General features: G+C 42.6%; 1 protein-coding gene across 1 annotated transcript; it reads left to right on the top strand.

Moving 5' to 3' along the window:
• LOC134297392 (uncharacterized) lies at positions 1–22459 on the top strand. The gene is made up of 3 exons (XM_062974831.1): positions 1–89; positions 18664–18729; positions 21159–22459. Exon 3 carries the CDS (start codon positions 21448–21450, stop codon positions 22126–22128), a length of 681 nt encoding a protein of 226 aa, XP_062830901.1. The 5' UTR covers positions 1–89; positions 18664–18729; positions 21159–21447; the 3' UTR covers positions 22129–22459.
• The last annotated feature ends 3164 nt before the right edge of the window (positions 22460–25623 follow it).

Here is a 25623-nt window from a genome sequence, read left to right as displayed (position 1 = left end):
CCTCACTCAAGATGGCTGCCTCTCTGGCATTCTCTCCCAACATGGAGGCCTGCCATACTGTTATCCAGGCTCCCTTTCCAGCCTACCAGGTAAGATTCATTACAGGGTGCCAACACACCCTCTCCTGTTTCCTCCGTATGATGAGGAGAGGAGGGGAGATGCCTGGGGTGCCACGAGCTGCCCCAAGTGCCTTCCCTTTCACCAGCGATTGCCAGCACAATGGCATGTCCCAAAAGGGCCATGTGAAGAGGTCCCTGGTATAAAGCAGCTTATTTACCAATCTCACAGAATAATATAATTTCTAACTCTATGAAAACAGATATCTACAATTACATCTATGAGGATGCATCCTATACTTTTTCACTGGGGAGGATATAAGAGAAACTTAGAATGTTTCTTTGAGCATAGTAAGATAAGATGGGCCTTGCAAAATAGATCAATAACAAATCCTGCAGTTATTTGAAGACACATGTGCTGAAGATACACACAGCCAAGTGGTGCTGGATTATTATTATTTTTTAAAGAAAAACCCTCTAAGTAATCTTACCATGGCTGTAGATGTGATGGGAGAATTATTTATGATGGGGTGAGATGGAGAAGAAGGGAGAGAGCAGGGAAGGCTCATCTTAACAACTTAGACGAAGGGTTAGAAGGCACGATCATCAAGTTTGCAGACGACACAAAAACTGGGAGGGATAGCTAAACGATCTTGACAGACTAGAGAGATGGGCCAAAACTAACAAAATGAAGTTCAACAGGGACAAATGCAAGATACTTCACTTCGGCAGAAAAAATGGAAATCAAAGATACAGAATGGGGGACGCCTGGCTTGACAGCAGTGTGTGCGAAAAAGACCTTGGAGTCCTTGTGGACAACAAGTTAATCACGAGCCAACAATGTGATGCGGCTGCTAAAAAAGCCAATGGGATTCTGGCCTGCATCAATAGGGGAATAGCGTCTAGATCCAGGGAAGTTATGCTCCCCCTCTATTCTGCCTTGGTCAGACCACACCTGGAATACTGTGTCCAATTTTGGGCACCACAGTTGAAGGGAGATGTTGACAAGCTGGAAAGCGTCCAGAGGAGGGCGACTAAAATGATTAAGGGTCTGGAGAACAAGCCCTATGAGGAGCGGCTTAAAGAGCTGGGCATGTTTAGCCTGCAGAAGAGAAGGCTGAGAGGAGACATGATAGCCATGTACAAATACGTGAAGGGAAGTCATAGGGAGGAGGGAGCAAGCTTGTTTTCTGCTGCCCTGCAGACTAGGACACGGAACAATGGCTTCAAACTACAGGAAAGGAGATTCCACTTGAACATCAGGAAGAACTACCTCACTGTGAGAGCTGTTCGACAGTGGAACTCTCTCCCCGGGGCCGTGGTGGAGGCTCCTTCTTTGGAGGCTTTTAAGCAGAGGCTGGATGGCCATCTGTCGGGGGTGCTTTGAATGCGATTTCCTGCTTCTTAGCAGGGGGTTGGACTGGATGGCCCATGTGGTCTCTTCCAACTCTACTATTCTATGATTCTATGATTCTATCTGGAGAGGCCCTGCTCGTGATCCCGCCTGCGTCGCAAGCGCGGTTGGTGGGGACACGAGACAGGGCCTTCTCTGTGGTGGCCCCCCGACTCTGGAACACCCTCCCCAAGGATCTCAGACAGGCCCCTACATTGGCAGTCTTCAGAAAGAACTTGAAGACCTGGCTGTTCCAATGTGCCTTCCCAGATTAATAGGAAATCTCCAACACCAAGTCCCATAAGCACTTTATTAGAACTAAGATCGTATATCGCACTCTGCACTTGCCCTAGAAGCCTTATATATCACCTGTCACATCAGCACTTTTAATCTTGTACCCATTACTCTGGCCCGGCCCAGTTTTATTGTGTTTTAGCGTATTGTTTATTGCTTGTTGTTTATACTGTTTTAATTGTTTTTAATTTGCCTTTTGTTTTGTATTGTTATATTGTGTGTTGAGGCCTTGGCCTTTGTAAGCCGCATCGAGTCCTTCGGGAGATGCTAGCGGGGTACAAATAAAGTTTAATAATAATAATAATAATAATAATTCATGATTTGCTACCAAGACACTAAAGAACTGTTTAAATATGGGGAGATGTAGGAGCAGACAAAGTCAGAATGTGCTGGTTTGTGATTTACCTGTAATGGTCAGGTAAACACAAATAGTATTCTTCAACAGGTTATGAACTGATGAAGTTTCAGTGACACATGGCCTTTTCAATAGGATAGAGAATGAAGCTAAAGAATTGGTTGAGTGCCAGTGCTGTGGGATGGAAAGGAAAACACTGGAAGTATGGTTACTGAACCAGGTTTAATATTTATTTCATTGTTATACAATATTACAGTGTTTGATGGGGCTAGAAGATTGCTGCCAGAATATTACTTTGTTGGATATTAAAATGTCAGTGAACATACCTCTCAATTATTTCTCATTCCCAAGGATATGACTTGAAGAGCACCCAATGTTATATGCATTCTAAAGAAATCTGATGGGATCAGCGTTAATCTAACATATCTGATATGAACATGGGGATTTATAAAGGCTAGTGAAATGAAACTTATTTTTTCCTCAGTCCTACATCCTTCAGTCAAGCAAAAACAATGATTGCATTCATTAGCTTCAGTTATAGACTCATCAGTATTGGGGATAAAAAGAGCCGCTAAGAGAGCCTCAGGACCAAGAATTAATTTATTGACCATTGGCTCTGGCTGTGAAGTTGAACATTTTCAAAACATTGTTTTTTTCAAATGCTACAATTTGAGTGATATAGGCAAAATCATGTTAGTGGCTCACACTCATGTAAATGTGGCTTATACACATATATGGGCACAGGGACCTTGTTAAGCCTCCCACTTCATAGCTGTAAAGATTTGGGAGGGGACGCTGCTGCTGAACCTTATTGATAGGAGAGAGATGGGGAAACAATTCAGAGGAGGAAATAGAAATAGTTTTTCTTTATTTTGAGGGGTAAAAAATGAAGAGTGCACACCATCTGTTGATGCATACATATTTCTTCCCTCCATGAACCCAAACCAACTGTTTCTTATTCCTCTCTTGTTTCCTGTTTTCATTGGTAAGCAGCAGCCAAAGCATCACTTCTCCAGGCTTGGGAGCTGATAAGAGGAAGAAGGACATGGGCAATTTGTGGGTAGAGTGTTTCACTATACCTATCGATTTCAGGGTCTCAGGGTTTCAGGGTGTCATGGCATTGCGTAGAGTGCATAGAATTCTTCTCATTCATCCAACACTGAGTGCTACATTGATATTATCCTAGAGATTTTGGCTGCCTTAAGAGCTGATTTGCCAGACATCTTGCAATAATGAAGCAGTGTACACTGGTGTGTATACTTGGCCTACCAAAAGATAGGAAAGCAAAGGGCAAAATACTTAATTTTCAGATTTAGGTTTCTTGTGTTTGTCTAGTTTCTGTAGGACATTTTCAGATGATGTTTCCAATGCCTCTGTCTAGCTGTGCCAAGTGCCTCAGCTGCACTAATATCTGCTGTCCACATGTCTTGACAAAGACCGTATGAGACCATTTCTTTTAATATGCACAAATAGCCATATATAACGAGTTCAGAAAATATCTAGGGACATTTCCCACCACACAGCTATATCATTATACTTCTACCTTAACTGATATGACTCGATTCTATAGAATCCTGGAATTTAAACTATAGAAAGGAGTATTTTGAATTCTAAGCTAGACACTCTAGTGCTTCACTAAACTACAGTTCCCAGGATCATAAAGCTTCAGCAATTACAGTAGTCTCAGTCTTATATTTGTATAGTGTCAAAGGAACTCCTGATGTCTTATTTACTAATCTTTGGCACACAGTAATGAAGTTCCTGCTACAAGTTATGGAAAATTAAGGGGTTTTTTCACATTACATAATTATGACACTGTTATTCCAATTGAACTAAAATTTCCAGGATTCCATAGTATGGAGCCATGACAGTTAAAATGATATCAAAATGATGTGATTGCGTAGTATCAAAAAGATCTTAGGTACTCTATGAATTGAAAGGTGGATTTATATATGATTAAATTGTGTTCTTTCCAGATGTTATGTAGGTTTATCATGACAATTTATATTTTCCTTATATAAGAAAAGCCTTATATAGTTATGCCCACTCTGAAATCTTTTGATTTAGGGTAGGCTAATACATATTTAAATAGCATATTAGTTAAATTAATAATATTTGCACGGAGTCCCAGAGAATCACAGGCTCAAAATGTGTGCCACCAATTCTCTTCAGGTGATCCAAAAATCTATCTCCTTGTTGTGCCATCTTTATAAAGTTCTGGAGATAATTATTTTTCATAGAATTACAGAACAAAATAGAGTAGAGTTCAGGTTATCCAACATAAAGGGGTGAGCCAAATGTCGGGTAACTAAAACTGTTGGATAATAGGGAGGCCCTATTATCCAAGCCTCTCCACGCTCCAAGCCCAGTGCATGACAGGGAGAGAAGAAACTTTTCCTTCCCCAAGCATCAGGCATCAAGAGCTCCATTGCTGCCAAGAAAAACATTGTTTCTTTAGGCAGCAAGGCTCCAAGGCGGGGGGGGGGGGGGGCTTGGCAAGGAGGGGACCTTTCTCTCCCAAGCACCAGGTTCCCTCCATTGCTGCTTGGAGAGAGAAAAGTCCTCCTCCTACTTTCTCACCCTCTCTTGAGCTCCCTTGGCTCAGCAGTGCTCCCTTTCTCAGGCTGCCCCAGGAGAATGCGAAGGAGGAGGAGAAGGCAGAGGAGAGGGAGGCAGATGCAGCCTTTCTGTCAGGACCCAGGCTGCAGAGCACCAATAACCATGTGCAGAGACCAGAATCTATCTAATATCTTTATTAAGGAATATATATAAAGTCAATAAAACAAGTGTAGAATATAGTTCAGAAGTAGACCTTTCAGGAAAGGTCAAATATAGTCCAGGAAAATAATGTCCAATATGTGATATTAGAGTCCAAAGTTATAATCCAATAACCGAAACACACACTTTGCCAAGCAAAGTGTGAGGAGAAGACAAGGTCCTTAAGTCCATAGAAACTTGGCAATTAGGCTGGAAAGCAAACTTGATACTTGGCTAGAACAAGACTTGAAACAAGGCAACAAGAGCAAAAACAAGATCCGTGGCAAACGTGGGACAAGGCAAGGCTGGAAACTTGATCCGGGAAACAGGGAACTGGAGTACGAAGTCTACACACGATCTCACTCCTCCAGCTGACGAATTGACTCCGCAAAGTTTCCCTTGCGGCAAACACCTAAATAGGGTCTCGTTTCCCGCCAGAAGAACACTTTCCCTGGAGAACTAGAAGTGAAACTCAACTTAGTCCAGATGCAAGACTCCTTAGAATTTCCCAAGGGAAGCAGACTTAATCAGCTAATTGTTTGGCTGCGATTCTGGCGCTCCAGCGATTCGCCTCCCTATTTCCTCTATCTCTATTATAATTGTCTCTTTGAGAAAACGGGGGAGAATTCTGCCCAAGGCTTGTTTGGCTGACTTCTTGAGGGCAAACATCCTCCAGGTGCAAGGGCTCCGATTCTGGCGGAATCGGTGGGAAACCCAAGTTTTCCTCTTCGTCTGTCACCATAGTACTAGGAATGGGACTACATGGCCCATGAGACATCACACTATCCCCCTCCTCAAGGCCCCTCTCCAAAATGGGCCCTCTTCCCGAGGTGCGGGGCCGCGGCTTGGCAGGGTAGGCCTGATGGAAGCGGCGGACTAAATCGGGGGCATGGACTGTGGAAGCGTCTTCCCAAGAGCATTCTTCGGGCCCAAAACCCACCCAGTCAATGAGATACTGAAGGCGGCGGCGATCAAAGCGAGAATCCAAAATGTCCTGAACCTCGAATTCCTCCTCCCCGTCCACCAAAACAGGGGCGGGGGCCGGCTGGTCCACATCGGGGCATACCCTATCCGTCGGAAGGAGCAGGGAACGATGAAACACCGGATGAATGCGCATGGAGCGCGGAAGTTGGAGTTTGAAAGTCACGGGGTTAAGTTGCGCCACCACTGGGTAGGGACCAATGAAACGGGCATCTAACTTCCGGCAAGGACGGCGGGAGGGCAAAAAGCGAGTGGACAATAGAACCCGGTCTCCTACCTTGATCTCGGGGCCCGGCTGGCGATGGCCGTCAGCGTGGCGTTTATAGTCCTCCTTGGCTTGATCCAGTTGTTGGTGCAAGAGTTGTTGCACCGCTGTAAGTTCTTGTAACCAGTCCTCCGCTGCAGGGACTTCTGAGGTTTCAATGACAGAAGGGAAGAAACGTGGGTGGAAGCCGTAGTTTGCAAAGAACGGGGTTTCTTTAGTTGAAGCCTGGACACCATTGTTGTAAGCAAACTCCGATAGAGGTAACAGGGAAGCCCAATTGTCCTGCTGGTAGTTTACATAACAGCGAAGGTATTGTTCCAAAGTGGCATTGGTGCGCTCAGTTTGCCCATCCGTTTGGGGATGGTGAGCTGAAGATAAACGAGAGTCTATGCCCAATAGTTTTTGTAGTGCCTTCCAGAAACGAGAGGTGAATTGAGATCCACGGTCCGTGACTAAACTCTTGGGCAATCCATGTAGTCTGAAAATATGCTGAAGGAATAAATCTGCAGTCTCTTTGGCCGTGGGGAGGCCATCGCAGGGAATGAAATGGGCCAACTTGGTAAAAAGGTCCACCACCACTAGGATCGTGGTGAATCCAAGGGAAGGTGGTAGGTCAGTGATAAAATCCACGGAAATTATCTCCCATGGGCGAGAAGGAGTGGGGAGAGGATGTAATAGCCCCGAGGGCTTCTCCCTTCGTGTCTTGGAGCGCTGACATACAGGACAGGTATTGACATATTTCTCCACATCCTTGCGGATCTTGGGCCACCAGAAATCTCGTAGAATCAAGTGCATGGTTTTAAAGAGTCCAAAATGCCCTGCTGGCTTGCTCTCATGACACAGACAAAGTGCCTTTTCTCTGCCGAGGCCTGGAGGGATGTAAACATGATTCCTGTAGCACAGTAGCCCATCCTTAAGTGAGAAAGGGAAACGTAGTCCTGAATCTGTTCTTGAGCCCAGGCATCTGCCTGCTGGCTGGCTCTAATTTCTTGAGCGCAAAGAGGTTCTGGGTTGGAAGGAGTTGGTTCAATTGGAGTGGATTTGGTGTTTCCCACTGTGAGCGTGGCAAAGTTCTCGGGCTGTAGCAATCGAGATTCGAAGGTCTCTCTGCGTCCTGCAGCATACTCGGGTTTCCGTGATAAAGCATCTGCCTGCTTGGTCTGAGCCGGGGTCACATAATGGATCTGGAAGTCAAAACGTTCAAAGAATAAAGCCCAGCGCTGTTGCCTTTGATTTAGCTTTCTTGCGGTCCTTAGGTGTTCCAAATTTCGATGATCAGTATGAACCTCAATGGGAAATTTGTTACCTTCTAACCAATGTCTCCAATTTTCAAAGGCTGCCTTTATGGCCAAAAGTTCTTTCTCCCAAATAGTGTAATTTCTCTCTGGGGCTGTTAGTTGACGGGAGTAATAGGCACAAGGATGAAGATGCTCTCCCACTGGTTGCATGAGTATAGCCCCAATTGCCACATCAGAGGCGTCAGCCTGCACAACAAAAGGGGTTTTAGGATCAGGGTGCTGAAGAATTGGCTGGGACGTGAATAGCTTCTTTAGCTGCTGGAACCCTTTCTCTGCTTGCTCCGTCCAGCGGAAAGGCTGTTTCCCACGGATGCAGCTGGTGATTGGGTCAGACCAGCGAGCGAAGTCTGGGATGAATTTGCGGTAGTAGTTTGCGAACCCCAAGAAGCGTTGCACTTCCTTCTTGTTGGTTGGCGCCCGCCATTCCAATACTGCTGAGACCTTTGCCGGGTCCATGAGAGCCCTAGAGGCAAGATGCGGTACCCCAGGAAGTCTACTTCTTGCAGATCAAAGGCGCATTTTTCTAACTTGGCATATAGTCCATGATCCCGCAATCGTTGTAGCACCATTCTGACGTGTTTCTCGTGCTCCGATTGTGATCTAGAAAACACCAAAAAATCGTCCAAGTATATGATCAAGAACCGATCTAAATAATCCTGGAAGATATCGTTGACAAAATGCTGGAATGTTGCGGGAGCTCCGGATAATCCGTAATTCATGACTAGGGACTCGAATAATCCGAATTTGGTCTGGAAGGCGGTTTTCCATTCATCCCCCTCCCTGATGCAAACTAGATTGTAAGCCCCCCGGAGATCCACAACCAAGCGTAGGTCCCCTGACTTCTTTTTCACAAACATCACCGGGGAAGCAGCTGGGGATTGAGAGGGTCTGATGAATCCCTTGCGAAGATTTGACTCTATGAACTCCCTGAGAGCTTCTTGCTCTGGCTCCGTCAGGGAGTAGAGGTGTCCTCGCGGGATCGGGGGCCCCTCCACCAAGTCAATGGCACAGTCGTAGGGTCTATGTGGGGGTAGTTTCTCGGCTTCCTTTTCATTGAAAACGTCCCAGAAGTCTGAATATTTCTTGGGCAAGGTAATGATGGGCTCAGCGTCTGTGGCATGGCAGACCTTAGCTACTAGACAATGGTTTTGGCAATACTTTGAAGCAAACTGTAGTTCTCTGTTGGTCCAGGAGATGTTTGGGTCGTGGAGTGTCAGCCATGGAATTCCCAAAATCACAGGGAAGTGGGGCACCTCAGTAACGAAGAAGGAAATCTCTTCCATGTGTTCCCTTATCCACATTCTGGTGGGTTCAGTCCATTGGCTTACTGGACCCGTCTTTAGGGGACGACCATCTATAGCCTGCACCACCCGGGCATTCTTGAAATCATGATATTGTAATCCCAGAGAGTCAGCATACTCTCTATCGATGAAATTGTTTGTTGCTCCTGAGTCTATCATGGCATAGATCATGATGGGTCCCTTTTTCGCTGACCACAACGTGACCACTAGGAGAAATAGGACTCCGGTCTGCGGCTCTTGAGTGGGGTTTTTGACCGGGTTGGCGAGCCTTTCTACGCCCGGTCGCTGGCTTCCCCCGCCGGCTTGGCTCCAGCCGCCTCAGCCGTCTCCGGCTCCACGGAGGACGCCGCTGCCAGGCGGGCGGCGGGCTTCCTTTTGGCTGGACATTCTCTGGCGAGGTGGCCCCCATTCCCGCAGTACCAACACAAATTCAAACGTTGGCGGCGGGCCTTTTCGGCAACATCCAGTCTGGGGCGCACATTGCCCAACTGCATCGGTTCTTCCTCGCTTCCCATTGGGTTTGGGGCTGGCGGTGGGGATTTCCATACTGGTCGTGGCTGAATACTGGTAGAAGCGGGGGGTCTCACCCCGGCTCTTCCACTCTGACCTCGGAGCCACTGTTTTTTGTTGGCAAGCAGGACTTCGGCTCGTAGACAATGATTAATGAGTCTCTCAAGAGTCTCTGGAGGATCCACCTTAGAGATTTCTTCCTGCATCTCGAAGTTAAGGCCCTCACGAAACTGTCCTCTGAGGGCGATATCGTTCCATCCGGTGTTCTGAGCCAGCACCCGGAACTCGGCTATGTACCGGGACAACGGCCTGTCCCCTTGAAGGAGTCGCCGGAGTTTATGGCCGGCCGCCTCCTCGTTGTCCTCGATCCCCCAGGTCTTCCTAAGGTGGTTCAAGAAACTTTGCGCGGAGCTTAGGTGCGTGGAACCCGCATCAAACAGCGCCGTCACCCAATTGGCCGCAGGCCCATCTCGGAGACTGTAAATCCACGCCACTTTGACATCCTCGTGGGGAAATTCGGCTTGGCGGGCTTCTATGTACGCCTGGCACTGGCGACGGAAAACATGAACCTTGGAGGCTTCTCCCGTAAACTTGGTTGGAAGCGCTAGGGCAGGGAGGCGCGCTCCGCGTTCCTTCAAGCCCAGAATTTCACCCTCCTGTGTTCGGAGAGTATCTCGGATCCTGTCGAACTCTTCCTTGGAAATGGTGTAGCTGAGTGGTTGGGCTTCCGCCCCGGTTCCTGTAGACATTCTGGCCTTAGGTTAATGGGTGCTTAGGGTGGCGGAGTCAAACTGTCAGGACCCAGGCTGCAGAGCACCAATAACCATGCGCAGAGACCAGAATCTATCTAATATCTTTATTAAGGAATATATATATAAAGTCAATAAAACAAGTGTAGAATATAGTTCAGAAGTAGACCTTTCAGGAAAGGTCAAATATAGTCCAGGAAAATAATGTCCAATATGTGATATTAGAGTCCAAAGTTATAATCCAATAACCAAAACACACACTTTGCCAAGCAAAGTGTGGGGAGAAGACAAGGTCCTTAAGTCCATAGAAACTTGGCAATTAGGCTGGAAAGCAAACTTGATACTTGGCTAGAACAAGACTTGAAACAAGGCAACAAGAGCAAAAACAAGATCCGTGGCAAACGTGGGACAAGGCAAGGCTGGAAACTTGATCCGGGAAACAGGGAACTGGAGTATGAAGTCTACACACGATCTCACTCCTCCAGCTGACGAATTGACTCCGCAAAGTTTCCCTTGTGGCAAACACCTAAATAGGGTCTCGTTTCCCGCCAGAAGAACACTTTCCCTGGAGAACTAGAAGTGAAACTCAACTTAGTCCAGATGCAAGACTCCTTAGAATTTCCCAAGGGAAGCAGACTTAATCAGCTAATTGTTTGGCTGCGATTCTGGCGCTCCGGCGATTCGCCTCCCTATTTCCTCTATCTCTATTATAATTGTCTCTTCGAGAAAATGGGGGAGAATTCTGCCCAAGGCTTGTTTGGCTGACTTCTTGAGGGCAAACATCCTCCAGGTGCAAGGGCTCCGATTCTGGCTGAATCGGTGGGAAACCCAAGTTTTCCTCTTCGTCTGTCACCATAGTACTAGGAATGGGACTACATGGCCCATGAGACATCACATTTTCCCCGCTTCTCTCTCTCTCTCTCTCTCTCTCTCTCTCTCTCTCTCTCTATATATATATATATATATATATATATATATATAATTTTCTGCACATGATGTCCAACTGTGGGCTGAAGGCTAAAAGAGAGAGACAGCGACAGAGACAGAAAGCGAGCACCCAGGTGAACAGAAAGGTGTGGGGCAGAGCTAAGCCTTTTAATGAAGGGAGAAAAAGGGAGAGAGAGAGAGAGAGAGAGAGAGAGTACGCAACACTGCAAAGGCAGCCATGAGGGTGCCCTCTTTCGCCGCTATAGAGCAGCTGGTGGGAGCCTCCGAGCTCCTCAAAGGTGAGGGAATGAGGCGAGGGGGGAAAAAACTTCGGAGCCTGCTTCCAGAGAAAGAAGTTTCAAAAGGAGCACACCATGCTCCTCCAGCGCGTGGTGTGCATTCTTATGCTAATACAGGCATCCCCCAGCGCCTCGGATAATACGGAGTGTCGGTTAACCGGAAGTTGGATAACCGGAACTCTACTGTATACCATGTATGATTCCACAGCAAGCTGGTTTCAGGAAAGGTAAAAGCTGCATATCACAAGTACTGAACCTGAGTTAGCACATAAAAGATGGCTTTGAAAAGGAGCAGATTACAGGAGCTGTTTTCATAGACCTGTCAACAACTTATGACACTGTAAATCATTGCCTTCTCCTGAGAAAAAATTATATCACAAAGGATTACCACCTTACCAGCTTCATAGGAAATCTGCTAGAAAACAGGAGCTTTTTTTTTTTTAGTTCCAAGGTCAAATCTTGTAAAAGGTGCCCTGGAAAGGGCTTGGGTAACATAGAAAGGCATACCCTTTAGCTTCAATTACTTTTGAGAAACTTAGGCTGACTGTTATGTATAAGATTAATGAGACTTTTCATTACAGTCAATTTCTTTTTATTGTGTTTAAACTATAGAATACCTGGAGAAACCAGAGAAAAATAATTATATGCTTGACCATACTGAGGTATAAATATTCAATAGTATCTTTATATTTTGTGAAGCAAATAATAATAATAATAATAATAATAATAATAATAATAATAATAATAATAATAGAAGAGAAGACCTGGCTATGGCTCATGAATGGGACCCTGAAGAAGGAGACAGAAGGCCTGATTCTTGCAGCCCAGGAACAAGCCATCAGAACAAATGCAATTAAGGCCAAGATCGAAAAATCAGCTGATGACCCAAAATGCAGATTGTGCAAGGAAACCGACGAAACCATTGATCATATCCTCAGCTGCTGTAAGAAAATTGTACAGACAGACTACAAACAGAGGCACAACTATGTGGCCCAAATGATTCATTGGAACTTATGCCTCAAGTACCACCTCCCAGCAGCAAAGAACTGGTGGGATCACAAACCTGCAAAAGTATTGGAAAATGAGCACGCAAAAATACTGTGGGACTTCCGAATCCAGACTGACAAAGTTCTGGAACACAACACACCAGACATCACAGTTGTGGAAAAGAAAAAGGTTTGGATCATTGATGTTGCCATCCCAGGTGACAGTCGCATTGACAAAAAACAACAGGAAAAACTCAGCCGCTGTCAGGACCTCAAGATTGAACTTCAAAGACTATGGCAGAAACCAGTGCAGGTGGTCCCGGTGGTGATGGGCACATTGGGTGCCGTGCCAAAAGATCTCAGCCGGCATTTGGAAACAATAGACATTGACAAAATTATGATCTGCCAACTGCAAAAGGCCACTCTGCTGGGATCTGAGCGCATCATCCGAAAATACATCACACAGTCCTAGACACTTGGGAAGTGTTCGACTTGTGATTTTGTGATATGAAATCCAGCATATCTATCTTGTTTGCTGTGTCATAATAAAATAATAATAATAATATGTTCCAGGGTCAGAGAAGGAGATGGCAAAAAAAGAAGAATGGCCTACCTCAGGGGAGCGTGCTTCCTCCATTAATGTTTAACATTTGTACAAATGATCAGCCACTGACAGAAAAGAGAGCTTCATCTATGCCTGTGGTTCTCAACCTGTGAGTCCACAGATGTTTTAGCCTTCAACTCCCAGAAATCCTAACAACTGGTAAGTTGGCTGGGATTTCTGGGAGTTGTAGGCCAAAAACACCAGTGGACCCACAGATTGAAAACCACTGATCTATTCTGAGTATCGTGCCATCACCGCAGGGAGCTTTGAAATTGTTGAACAGAAGCTCTCTGAAGATTTAGATACTCTTACTGCCTATTCCAGGAAAAACCATCTGATTCCTAATCTATCTAACTTGCAGCGAGTCTGTCGATTTAAGAAGTAGGTGTTGAGCATATAGCTTTGAGGTGATGTTGAGCAAGCTAATTTGATGATAGTTTTGAGGGTCATTCCTATCACCTTTCTTGTAGATATGGGATACAATGCTCATTTTCCACCCATGTGGCATTTCTCCAGTGCTGTTTATCCTAGTAAATAGACTTGCGAGAAAGGGGCTCCTGCGTTTTCTTTGAAAAGTTCTGAAGGAAGCATGTCTTCTCCATACGCTTTTTTAGATTTCAAAGATGCAATTAATGACTTTACCTCACTGCTAGAGACTGGTTCCCACTCAGGCAAAAAAAGAGAAGTTTTTGTCCAGCTCTGCCACTTCCAAGGTGCCTTACTGGCTGCAGAAGATACTGAAGTAGAGGCGGTGATTGAGGCTTCCAATGTACATTTTGCTCCTTGTAGTCCTCTGGTAACAAGTTCCCAGAATTTGTCTTCCTTCTGTTACTGCCTGGTACAGTTCCTGCCACTCACATTTTATGTGATCATCTTTCTTATTTTTGAGTAAACTTTTATATTTTGCCCTGAATTTAGTTACATTTTCCATATTTTTCCTAGATCAGTTTTTGTGGTCACCCTTCATTCTGTGTTGAACCAACCATATTCTGCAGGCCTAATATTTTTATCTGTAGAAGCTGTTACAAAAGGCCTACACTCTTTTATAATATGTTGACAGATATATAAATGCTCTGCTGTCTTGTTACAGAGTCGCTGATGTATGCTTGTCAGACAGTTGTCTACAAAACCTTAAACGGCTCTGGTCCAACTTACCTCTCAGAACATATCTCCCCCTGTGGGCCGTCCCGCAGATTAAGGTCTTCAAGTGAGACCCTGCTCTTGGTCCCAATGCCATCACATGTGCAGTTGGCGGGTACAAGAAACAGGGCTTTTTCAGTGGTGGTTCTACGGCTGTGGAACTCCTTGCCAAGGGAGATTAGGGAAGCCCCCTTACTCATGTCTTTTAGGAAGCAGCTGAAGACCTGGCTGTGGGACCAAGCTTTTGGCGCATCCAAAGATATGAGTTGATATGACCTGATGGATCCTGTGAATTAATATTAAGTCGAACATGGACTGTCTCTGATTTTGGCTTGAAACTGCCCCTGTTGTAATGGTCACATGGTTTTTATTGTTTTAATTTGATTTGGATACCAGCTTTTAATTGTGTTTTATGTTTGGTTTTACTACATTTTGTATTATATGTGGCATCTAATTCTGCCATTGCGCAAGACCACTCTGGGTCCCCCCAAGGGAGAATAGCGGTATAATAAATTAATTAAATGAATAATTACTGTGTAATTTCTTTTTGATAGCAATATTTAGTCCAATCAACCACTTCAGCCTCCTTTCCCCCAACAATTATCACATGCAAATCTGAGTATGTCAATAGGTACCACTCCAGCAGGAAGATAACAGTGCTCTATGCAGTCATGATGGCCACATGACCTTGGAAGTGTCTACGGACAACTCTGGCTCTTTGGCTTAGAAATGAAGATGAGCACTAATCCCCTGAGTCAGACACGACTAGACTTAATATCAGGGGGAAGCTTTTACCTTTACCTATAGTGATATAGTACAATATAGTAATATATAATACTAATATTGTACTAAGTTAATAATATCATATATTGTATGTACATATAATATTGATCATAATATCATAATACAATACAATACTAATAATACAATATAATACAGTAGAGTCTCACTTATCCAACCTTCACTCATCCGACGTTCTGTATTATCCAACGCAGTCTGCCTTTTAGTAGTCAATGTTTCTGTAGTCAATGTTTTCAATAAATTGTGATGTTTTGGTGCTTAATTCGTAAATACAGTAATTATGACATAACGTTGCCATGTATTGGACTTCTTTTTCTGTTGATTTGTTGCAAAACATGATGTTTTGGTGCTTAATTTGTAAAATCATAACATCATTTGACATTTAATTGGCTTTTCCTTAATCCCTCCTTATTATCCAATATTTTCACTGATCCAACGTTCTGCCAGCCAGTTTATGTCAGGTAAGTGAGACTCTACTGTATAATAATATATTAGATATTACATGTAATATTATTAATAATATTGCTGTATAATGGTATAGTACAATATAGCAATATATAATACTAATATTGTACTATATTAAAACTATAATATATTGTATGTGTATATAGCTTGTAAGCTGCTATGAGTCCCCTTTGGGGTTTGAAGGGTGTGATATAAATGTCATAAATAAATAAATAAATAAATAAGTTTTCTGTTCTCGTTAATACTGCCTGTTTAGTTATTGAACCTAAGGACACTATTAAATGAAAATGGTCAACTTTCTGTGCATTCCAGGATTTAAAATGTATTTACTAGGGGAAACAACCCTGGAGAGACCATTTTGTGAAAATGACACTGCCAGCTCATTGGCTCAGATAGGTGTAATAACTCCTCAATAAATCCTTTGAGCTCCCATGCAGAGTTTATAGGCTGTGATGGTATATAAATTCTAAGCGTTTGAATCCTTGCTGAGACAACCTGAACAGCTGATTGGGCAGTCTTGGGTTTCTCCACCTGGCAAGGAAGAGATTTCTGGCTGCATCGTTGGAGTATCCACCAATCATGAGCCAAGCTGGTTTAGTCCCTCTCCCTGACCGGTCAGTCCCCACGCTCAGCCAATAACAGACCAGGGCAGGAAAGTTAAACACAATGTTAACACATGGAGTTTTTAATAGGGGTGTGCACAGTGCCCCAAAACTGTAACATTTTGGTCCATTTTTTGGTTGCCCCCATTTTGTTTTCTGGCAATTTCCCAAAATTGGGAGGGGGTGCTGTTTTCATTCTGGTAAGATTCGGTCAATTGGCAACAATGGAGAAACTTTAGAGGCTCATTTCACTGTCATTGTGGGGTCTATCATGAAATGTGCCTCACTTGTAGCCTGCCAAGTTTCAGAACATTTCACCAATTCACTGATTTTTGGGAAATGTGTAAAGTCTTTACCATAACTTCAAAAAAACCCACAGCTCATGCCACAAGAAGAGAGGAGAATGGATACAGTCAACCAGACATCTGGCCTTATTTGCCTCAAGCGGGCACTTTACCGGGGGTGGGAGGCGGGGGCTTTGGGAAGGGATAGAGAAGGCTGCCAGAGAAGAAAAAAGAGGAAGAGCCGTCACAGACAGGCACCCCCCTTTCCTAATTTTTGAGACCATCCACACGCTGTGGGTTCTGCTTCAGGTAGAGTGCTGTTCAGGCCCATCACCCCCATTAGCCAAAAGATCTGACTGGTCATGATCCGTTCTGGATGAGCCTTCAGCTACCCCCAACTCAATCTGTTTTTGGCAGTCCGGCAGCTGGATCGCCAAATTTCCCCAAATTCCACCAAATTCCACTAAATAAAACTTACACATCCCTAATGCTTACACATAACAATATGGTTATGCTTGTACATTTATAGCATCCATATTGTATATTGCATCCTTTCTGCACATCATAATAAAGCCTCTGTCACTTGTCTTCACCGCTGGTGAGTCTTGCTCTGTTTGGGAATATTGCTGATTAGCAGGGCTCACTAGGCACGGACACTCACTATCCGTGGTATGTAACTTTTAAATTTAGACTTCAACATTAACAAGTATAGGGAAATGTGCAAACTTTGGAAATACTAATGTTTAAAAAAATGATCGAGTCATTCCATATGTCTTAATGTAACCCAACATATTGCAGTAATTAAAAGAAACAGAACATAAAGCCAAAGCACATTTGAAGGCTACAGATGCCATCGTGGGGTGTACATGGCCTTATAAATCATTCATATGCATAGTGTGAAATACTTGTGGTTTTAAATGCTACAATTGAAAGGCAGTTAATGGCAGTGATGCTGCTTGAATGCCTTTAGAGCATTTCTCAACCCTCCCTCCCCAGCATCATGCTTGCCTTCTGTCACTGCAGTAGAATCCCATATAAACAAATATAAGAATTTACTGCCTTTAAAATAACAGTAATCACCTGGCAAATATAGTAAGACATATTTGTATTCCCCAGGGCATAACAATTATGTCTGCCAGTACTTCAGAAGTCCATTGTAGACTAAATGTGCCGTATGGATTGGAGTGTTTGAATCTTTTTGCACTACTTGGAGGTACCATGGATTTTCCATTTATTATCTCTTCCCCAACCACAACTACCTCCACTCAACCCACAAAAGAATTATGGCTTGTATATCCTCTGCCTGGAGGATGTTCTCAAGAGAGCAATAAACTTTCAGTATAAAGTGGATTTTTTTTCTATGAGTGTGTATTTATAGGTGCTATGATACTTCAGTGCCGGTAACCAAAATATCTAAACATTTTCTGTAAAAGTTAATTTGCTCTAAAGCTATTGTATAATGTGAGAGATTAAAATATAACATACAAACATGTGTAATAAAATATGACAAATGAGGTTGCTAAACAATGGTTTCTCTTTATATTGCATTCACACATTTTGTGATAATTAACAGAGGAGGGAACCTGAAGACTTTACATGTTGGTTCCAAGGTACTAAATATTCCCAAAGAAAAACAGCAGAGAGTGTTTGGCTGGGAATTAGCTCAAGACCCTCATTACCTCTTGCAATAATTGCCTTTCAAATTTCTCCTCTAATTTCTCTGTGAGCATCTCTTGTACTGTTCCATGGGATAATTGATGGTCATTATATCCAAGCAAAGCCTATTCTCTGCAATCTGTGGGGAGGGCTGCTTCTTTCTCCATACATGTAGTAAAGCTGGTGGCACATAGAGCAATTTACATAAATTCAGGAGTGCCCATTAATAGTCAACAAATGGGCTTAAAGAATATTTCAGATTTGTCTGCAAATCAGGTTGGGATGACATTACCATTAATATTTATATTAACTGTCATCAAGACCTAAATGCTTATAGCAGACTAAACATTCTGGAATCACATTATACTTTAGCTGCAGAGAAACAAGCTGTTTTGGATGTAAAAGCTCTATAATTTCTACTTCAGTGTTGATTGTTTTCTTTGAAAATGCTTTACCATCTTCCTTCCAGATGTTCACAAAGCAAAAAACTGAGAGCTCTGGATGAATGAAAGGCATGCAGTTGCCAAGCAAAATGGCTCTGCTTTTCACCAGCACATTGATGAAATATGTGCTGCTAAACATGCTAAACATGTGCCTTCTGAGCTCTCAAAAATGGGACAAAATGGGTAAGATTAAATGTCAACAATTTGGTGACTGTTGTCATTCACATATGAAAAATGACAAACCCATTTTGAAAAGGAAGAAAAATGATCTCTTACAAATTCATACATTGCGCTACTGGAGTCTGTTGTAATAATTGTAAGCAATGGTTAACACATACTGAGCAATGAGCATGTTTGGGTTCTTATACTAGAAAAGGAAAATGTGAAGAAACAATCAACTGTGGTCTAACAGAGTTAGATCCAGTCTTAGCCAAAGAGGTGAACCAATTTAATGTTATTTAAGGTAGCTTTGACTAATTTCATTATCTTTTTTTCAGACTCGGCTTTACGTATGCTGGTACTTGGTTCTAACCCAAGAACTGAAGACTGGAGAAACCAAACAGGTCTGAGATATACCATACATAGGACCTCTGAAAAGGAGGGGTGATGCAGTATTGTCAGAAACAAATTGGGCATGTAGAGGAAATTTGGAGGGCTGTGGATTATTCATAGAACTACCAGGCTTTGAGAGATTAGATACTCAGTCTAGACCTGTCTTCTCTAAGGGCTTTAAATTGCATTGGATATAAATTGTAACAGCAAAGTCAGAATGCATGCATGTCTGTATGTATGGGAACAGTGTACCACTTTTCAGCATACCAGGACATCCAAAACAACACAGAAGAAATAAAGCATTGAAATGTATTGTCAAAGGCTTTCATGGCCAGAATCACTGGGTTGCTGTGACTTTTTGGGACTTTTTTTTTGTCAGGAATGGCTTGAGAAACTGCAAGTCACTTCTGGTGTGAGAGAATTGACCGTCTGTAAGGATGTTGTACAGGAGACGCCCAGATGTTTTTGATGTTTTACCATCCTTGTGGGAGGCTTCTCTCATGTCCCTGCATGGGGAGCTGGCGCTGATAGAGAGAGTTCATCTGTGCTCTCCCCGGATTTGAACCAGCAACCTTCAAGTCAGTAACCTAACCTTCAAGTCAGCAGTTCTGCTGGCACAACGGGTTAGCACATTATGCTACCGGGGCCTCTGTTAGTTTTTTGGGCTGTATGGCCATGTTCCAGTAGCATTCACTCTTAACATTTCTCCAGCAACTGATGCCAGCCAAAGATGCAAGGGAAACGTTAGGAGAGAATGCTATTGAATCATGGCCATGCAGCTCAAAAACTTTACAGCAACCCAAAACATTAAAGTCATTAAATGCATTAATAAAAATGTTTAAGGCCAACAGGTTAAGGCAGCATAGTTTCAACTCTAGATGGGATTATATACATTTCAAACTTACAAAGAAAGTGTATTATGCCAATCTTGACTTCTTCAATCACTGTAGCGTTGTAACCTGGCAGCTCAGAAAGGGCAAGGATATGAACAGCAGGAGAAGGGAGCTGGCTTTTGTATACTGATGACAACCAGCCAACTAGTTTCTTGGCTGCAGATTTCTAGTAGATATTAATAATGAAATGTCACTCATTAAAAGCTGTGAAAAGAAAACACATCAAAAGATATTCTGCACAGTCATTGATGAGGAAGCAAAGAGATCACTGCAGAGGAAGGAGAAAGAGATGCTATTACCAACTATGTCAACTGCAAAAATATACGAAAAAAACAGGGCCATTTCTTTTATTTATTTACTTCGTAATATTTTATTTTTATTCCATCTTTCTCCCAGCGTGGGGCCCCTATTTGGGAATAGCACAATTTTGTATAGAACTCAGGAAGAAAATACAAAAAGCCGATGGCACAATCATCATAGGTTCTCACCAAGCTAAGCAACTCTCATTGGATTAACAACTCATCCAAATGTAGAACAAATGTTGGTGAAAGTAAAAATCTGATTAATCTCTCCTTCCACACTCCATACACACATCCTCTCCCCTTCCACCATCTTTGTTCCTTATCTTTCTACCTACCCTATCTTTATTACCCTTATTTTTCTCTTTTTTACTTTTATCATTATTGTAAAAAAAATTAATAAACATTATTTTTTAAAAAGAAGATACATATATTTGAGGATCTAAAGTGTACTGTTTTCAATTGTAGTCTGTGAACACATAATTTGTGTGGGTATTTCTTGTGCAATCTGCTGGAGTCAAATGTGATTTAGATTGTACAATCTTTTTATGGCAGACTGATAAATACACTATCTCTATTGGCAACTGAATGAGTTGTTGGAAGGAAATACATTACTGCCATTACTTTATTTCAGCATTTTCATTGGCTAATCCTTAAAAGTATTCTGATTCATAATTTTAAAAACTTAATAATATATGTATGTTTCTAAAGTTAAAGAGCAACCCTTCCCCCTATATAAATACCTTAACTAATTCGCTTAATTGATTTTGAGAAGAGGAATTTGGAATGGAAAATACCAACAGGTAAACAATATTTTCCCCTCACTTGGTATCTGCCAAAATGAACTATATGTCCAAGAAATAGTCTTAGTGATAATCACAAACCTTATTTGTATTATATAAATTTGGCATGCCATAAATATGAAACTATTTGGTAATATTCAAAAATGACTGATGTTGCTCATTGGAGAAATTTTTGCTGGCTTTGAATTTTCATTGATTTCAGTCTCATTTAGAAGTTGACATTGCTCTACTTTTTATCATTCAAAGAAGTAAGCACACTCACAGTATGTGATTACAGCTGTGAAACTTCTTTATGCACAAATATGGAAAGAAAAAAAGTATTCCTCAACAAAATAATGATTGGTGAAGAAAATAATAATAATAATAATAATAATAATAATAATAATAATAATAATAGTATGGTTTTCTGGCATTGTATATGTTCATTTGTATTTTGATTCTGTAGCCCACTTGTCGATGGGTGTCCAGAATCAGCAGCATCCACCACGGATCCTTTTTATCCTGGGCGACGACTGAGCCAGTATAGACTTCCTTTTGGTTTGATTCTCCATAATGCTAATGGATTAGGTACTCTTAGTTCCACTCCTCAGCTGAGACCTCTCTGGCTTGGTTGGACCTGCTGGTAGTTACACTACCGGCAGCACAGCTCTCAGTATCATTGGAGCAGTTAAGCCCCCCCACCGCGACAAGGTGGCACCTACGGGGGGGGGGGGGAGAAGACCTGGCTATGGCTCATGAATGGGACCCTGAAGAAGGAGACAGAAGGCCTGATCCTTGCAGCCCAGGAGCAAGCCATCAGGACAAATGCAATTAAGGCCAAGATCGAAAAATCAGCTGATGACCCAAAATGCAGACTGTGCAAGGAAGCTGATGAAACCATCGATCATATCCTCAGCTGCTGTAAGAAAATCACACAGACAGACTACAAACAGAGGCACAACTATGTGGCCCAAATGATTCATTGGAACTTGTGCCTCAAGTACCACCTCCCAGCAGCAAAGAACTGGTGGGATCACAAACCTGCAAAAGTATTGGAAAATGAGCACGCAAAGATACTGTGGGACTTCCGAATCCAGACTGACAAAGTTCTGGAACACAACACACCAGACATCACAGTTGTGGAAAAGAAAAAGGTTTGGATCATTGATGTCGCCATCCCAGGTGACAGTCGCATTGACAAAAAGCAACAGGAAAAACTCAGCCGCTATCAGGACCTCAAGATTGAACTTCAAAGACTCTGGCAGAAACCAGTGCAGGTGGTCCCAGTGGTGATTGGCACATTGGGTGTCATGTCAAAAGATCTCAGCCGGCATTTGGAAACAATAGACATTGACAAAATTACGATCTGCCAACTGCAAAAGGCCACCCTACTGGGATCTGCGCGCATCATCCGAAAATACATCACACAGTCCTAGACACTTGGGAAGTGTTTGACTTGTGATTTTGTGATACGAAATCCAGCATATCTATCTTGTTTGCTGTGTCATAATAAAATAATATTATATTATATAATACAATATACAGTAGAGTCTCACTTATCCAACACTCACTTATCCAATGTTCTGGATTATCCAACACATTTTTGTAGTCAATGTTTTCAATACATTGTGATATTTTGGTGCTAAATTCGTAAATACAGTAATTACTACATAGCATTACTGCGTATTGAACTTCTTTTTCTGTCAAATTTGTTGTATAACATGTTGTTTTGGTGCTTAATTTGCAAAATCATAATCTAATTTGATTTTTAATCCCTCCTTATTATCCAACATATTCGCTTATCCAATGTTCTGCCGTTTAACATTGACATAGCAGCACTTCAGGAGACCCAGTGAGCAGGAGAAGGAAAAATAAAGAAGGCTACACCTTCTTCTGGTAGGGACTCCCAGAACAAGAATGAAATTCATGTATTCAAATTTCCAAGTTGTTCCAGCATCCAGGTCTTGTGAAGCATAGTTTGCCTGCCTTGGATTCACGTTACCTTGTCCTTGAATATCTCAGTGGAATTACTTCAGAGACTTTCTGAGTATGGATTTTTGAACTCTTGGCTTTTATGGAAAAAACCTTTTGAATTTTGTTTCTTTTTATATATGCCTGAATTTCATATATTCAGTTTTTATTATACTCTGCTTTTAATAAACTCTTACTTATTGGATCACCTGGATAGTATGTGGTTTGTGATAAAAAGAGGCTACAGGGCCACAGTGCAACACAGGCAGACAAATGTCAGCGTGCTGGAAGAAGCAAAGACCACCAGCATTAAAATGATGATCCTTCGCCATAAATTTGAATTATAAATCTCAGAATCATCCAGCCAGCATTCTGGGAATAGTAGTCCAGCAATTAACGTTCAAGCAATTGTTCAAATCATTTCAGACTTAACGATCAAGGGTTCTGAAGTAAGGATATATTATTATTATTATGATAATTATCATTATTATGTTCATCATGCCCTACTCCCATCATTTTGCACTGGACTCTTCTAAGCTGTAGCATTATTCAGCAAGTAGGAATATAGACATAGTTAATTCTGCACAAGTTTGGACTGTCTCAGATGTACTGATGCCATATTTGAAGCAAATATAGCATGGGCTCTGGCCCTTAGATGTCAGTAAAATTAATACAAACTAAGTGCTAAACTATGTTCTTAATTAAAACCCATTGATTTTACTATATTTAAGCCTATTTAATTTTCTTTTCATTGTGCTCTTCTTGTAGATTTCCTCCATGCCTTTAATATATAGTAATAGAAGAACAAGGTAAAATATTCCAGAGCTTTCCCATGTAAAGTAGGGACCTAAACCTAAAACTAAACCTAAAACCTAAAACTGTTTTCCTGCCCAGATGATCGGCTGGACAGAACACATACCTTACAACCTCTGAGGATGCCTGCCATAGATGTGGGCGAAATGTCAGGAGAGAATACTTCGGGAACATGGCCATACAGCCCGAAAAGCATACAACAACTCAGAACACATTTCTATTAGTGCCTCGTTCTCCTGAGGGCTGCCACAACTGTCCTGCCAGTGAAAAGCAGCTCTCTTGCACACTCTTGCTTCTGGTGAGGTCACAGGATGCCAGGCATGTGATCACCATGAAAAAGAGTAATTTAGACCAGCCGCAGATAGTGAGATCTGTGCTGCAGATAGCCAGAACCCAGGACTGAGGGTCAAGTCCGACAGGCAGCAAGAGGCCCCGGTGCCCAGCCAATTGTGGATCTGTGCTCTTGGTGAGCAAAGGAAGCTCAATCTGACCAAAGAATGCTCACCAAGGTGGAGAGAAGTCACCGAAGATTTTATTTAAATCAGCTGAAGTGATCACAGCTAGTAGCAGCTCGCCAAAGATAGCTAAGATACTTTTTACAGCAAAAACAATCATTTTTATACATGTCAACATTCAAATTTCCCACTGCTCCCAACTGGACTCGGCTCCGCTGTGATTGGCTGGACCAGTGTGAAGTCAGTGGGGCTCCTTGGAAAGGCGGGAGTTCAGTGCATCTCAATCAATGAGAGCGCTCTGGCCACCTTAGATGTAGATTTCCCTCTATCCAATGGCTGGACGAGCTCCAGGACAAAGGATGAGGTGATGGCTGGTGATAGGATTAAATATCCCTTGATGAGCAACATAATGATCTTGATGGGTCTGCTGAAACCTTCTATTGTCTCCTTGTGTGTCCAGTCTCTTGATTGAGCCCAGTGTCCCAAACACCAGGCTCCCAAACAAGTCCAACAGTAAATATTGTCCATGTCAAATGTCTAGTGGCTGGGAATAATAAAAGGGGAAAATAGCCTTTCTAAAAAGGGGCATGGTATCCCTTAACTGGAAACTCCATGCCAGGTTGGTGAATGTCACATGTTGTCCAAGCAGTGACACAAAGGAAGGGTGGACCATCCGGCTCTGGTTAATCCTTACATCACCTGGATTGTATGGGTTCCATTCAAGTTGGCTGGTTAATCCAATCATGTAGATGAAGCCTTGCAAGGCTTTGGCAGACCTTTCCCAGGACAGGAAAACGTGGGTAAAGGTCATTATCTGACCTTAATTGGTGACTTTTCTAATATTTTATATAAGGTGATACAAAAGCACAACAAGATTATACATATACACACATGAGGGACCACTGTTGCAGTGGGATCCTCTACTGGAAGCCTGGTTCCCATGTGTAAAGAAGTCTGAATTTTAGTTTACAGATGCCATGGGCTGTGGCACAGGTGGGAGAGCAAACCAGTGCAATTAACTGCAATGAATCACTCTGACCAGGAGGTCATGAGTTCGAGCCCCGCTCGGAGCCTATGTTTGTTTGTCTTTGTTCTATGTTAAAAGGCATTGAATGTTTGCCTATATGTGTAATGTGATCCGCCCTGAGTCCCCTTCGGGGTGAGAAGGGAGGAATATAAATGCTGTAAATAAATAAATAAATACATAAATGTTTAACTGTGTTTTAAAAAGGGTTAATATTTCAGTTACTCTGCTCTCATGAGTTGGTTGCCATGGAGAAGGGGGCAGAGCCAACTGGGTTAGCTGAAGAGAGAGCAGAATTTGGAGGGAAAGTCAGTCAGTCTGTAATGGGGGGATTACAGGGAAGATTGATCCTGGTTGAAGGGATCAAGGGAGACTCAATTGGTCATTTTGAGTAAGTTAGTCAGTCAGTCTGTGGTCAGCGAACCACAGGGAAGTCTGGGCTTTGTTGAAGTTAGGGGATCAGGGATAAAATAAGTTTGGTGACTTATTTTAAGGTAGTCTGTTAGTGGAGAAAGAAGTGACATTTTAGGAAGCTTGAATCACCTCATTCTGTTATTGCAATTGTTAAGGAAAGTGCCTCTAAGTGAGAAATTGTAACCATTAAGCTGTGCCTGAATAAAATTGTTATTGTTCTCTCAAACATCTCAGTCTGTCATATATACACACAT

The sequence above is a fragment of the Anolis carolinensis genome, chromosome 3 (genome assembly GCF_035594765.1).
Source record: "Anolis carolinensis isolate JA03-04 chromosome 3, rAnoCar3.1.pri, whole genome shotgun sequence".
In the NCBI taxonomy this organism is placed as follows: Eukaryota; Metazoa; Chordata; class Lepidosauria; order Squamata; family Dactyloidae; genus Anolis; species Anolis carolinensis.
This window is presented reverse-complemented; position numbering and strand designations above follow the sequence as displayed.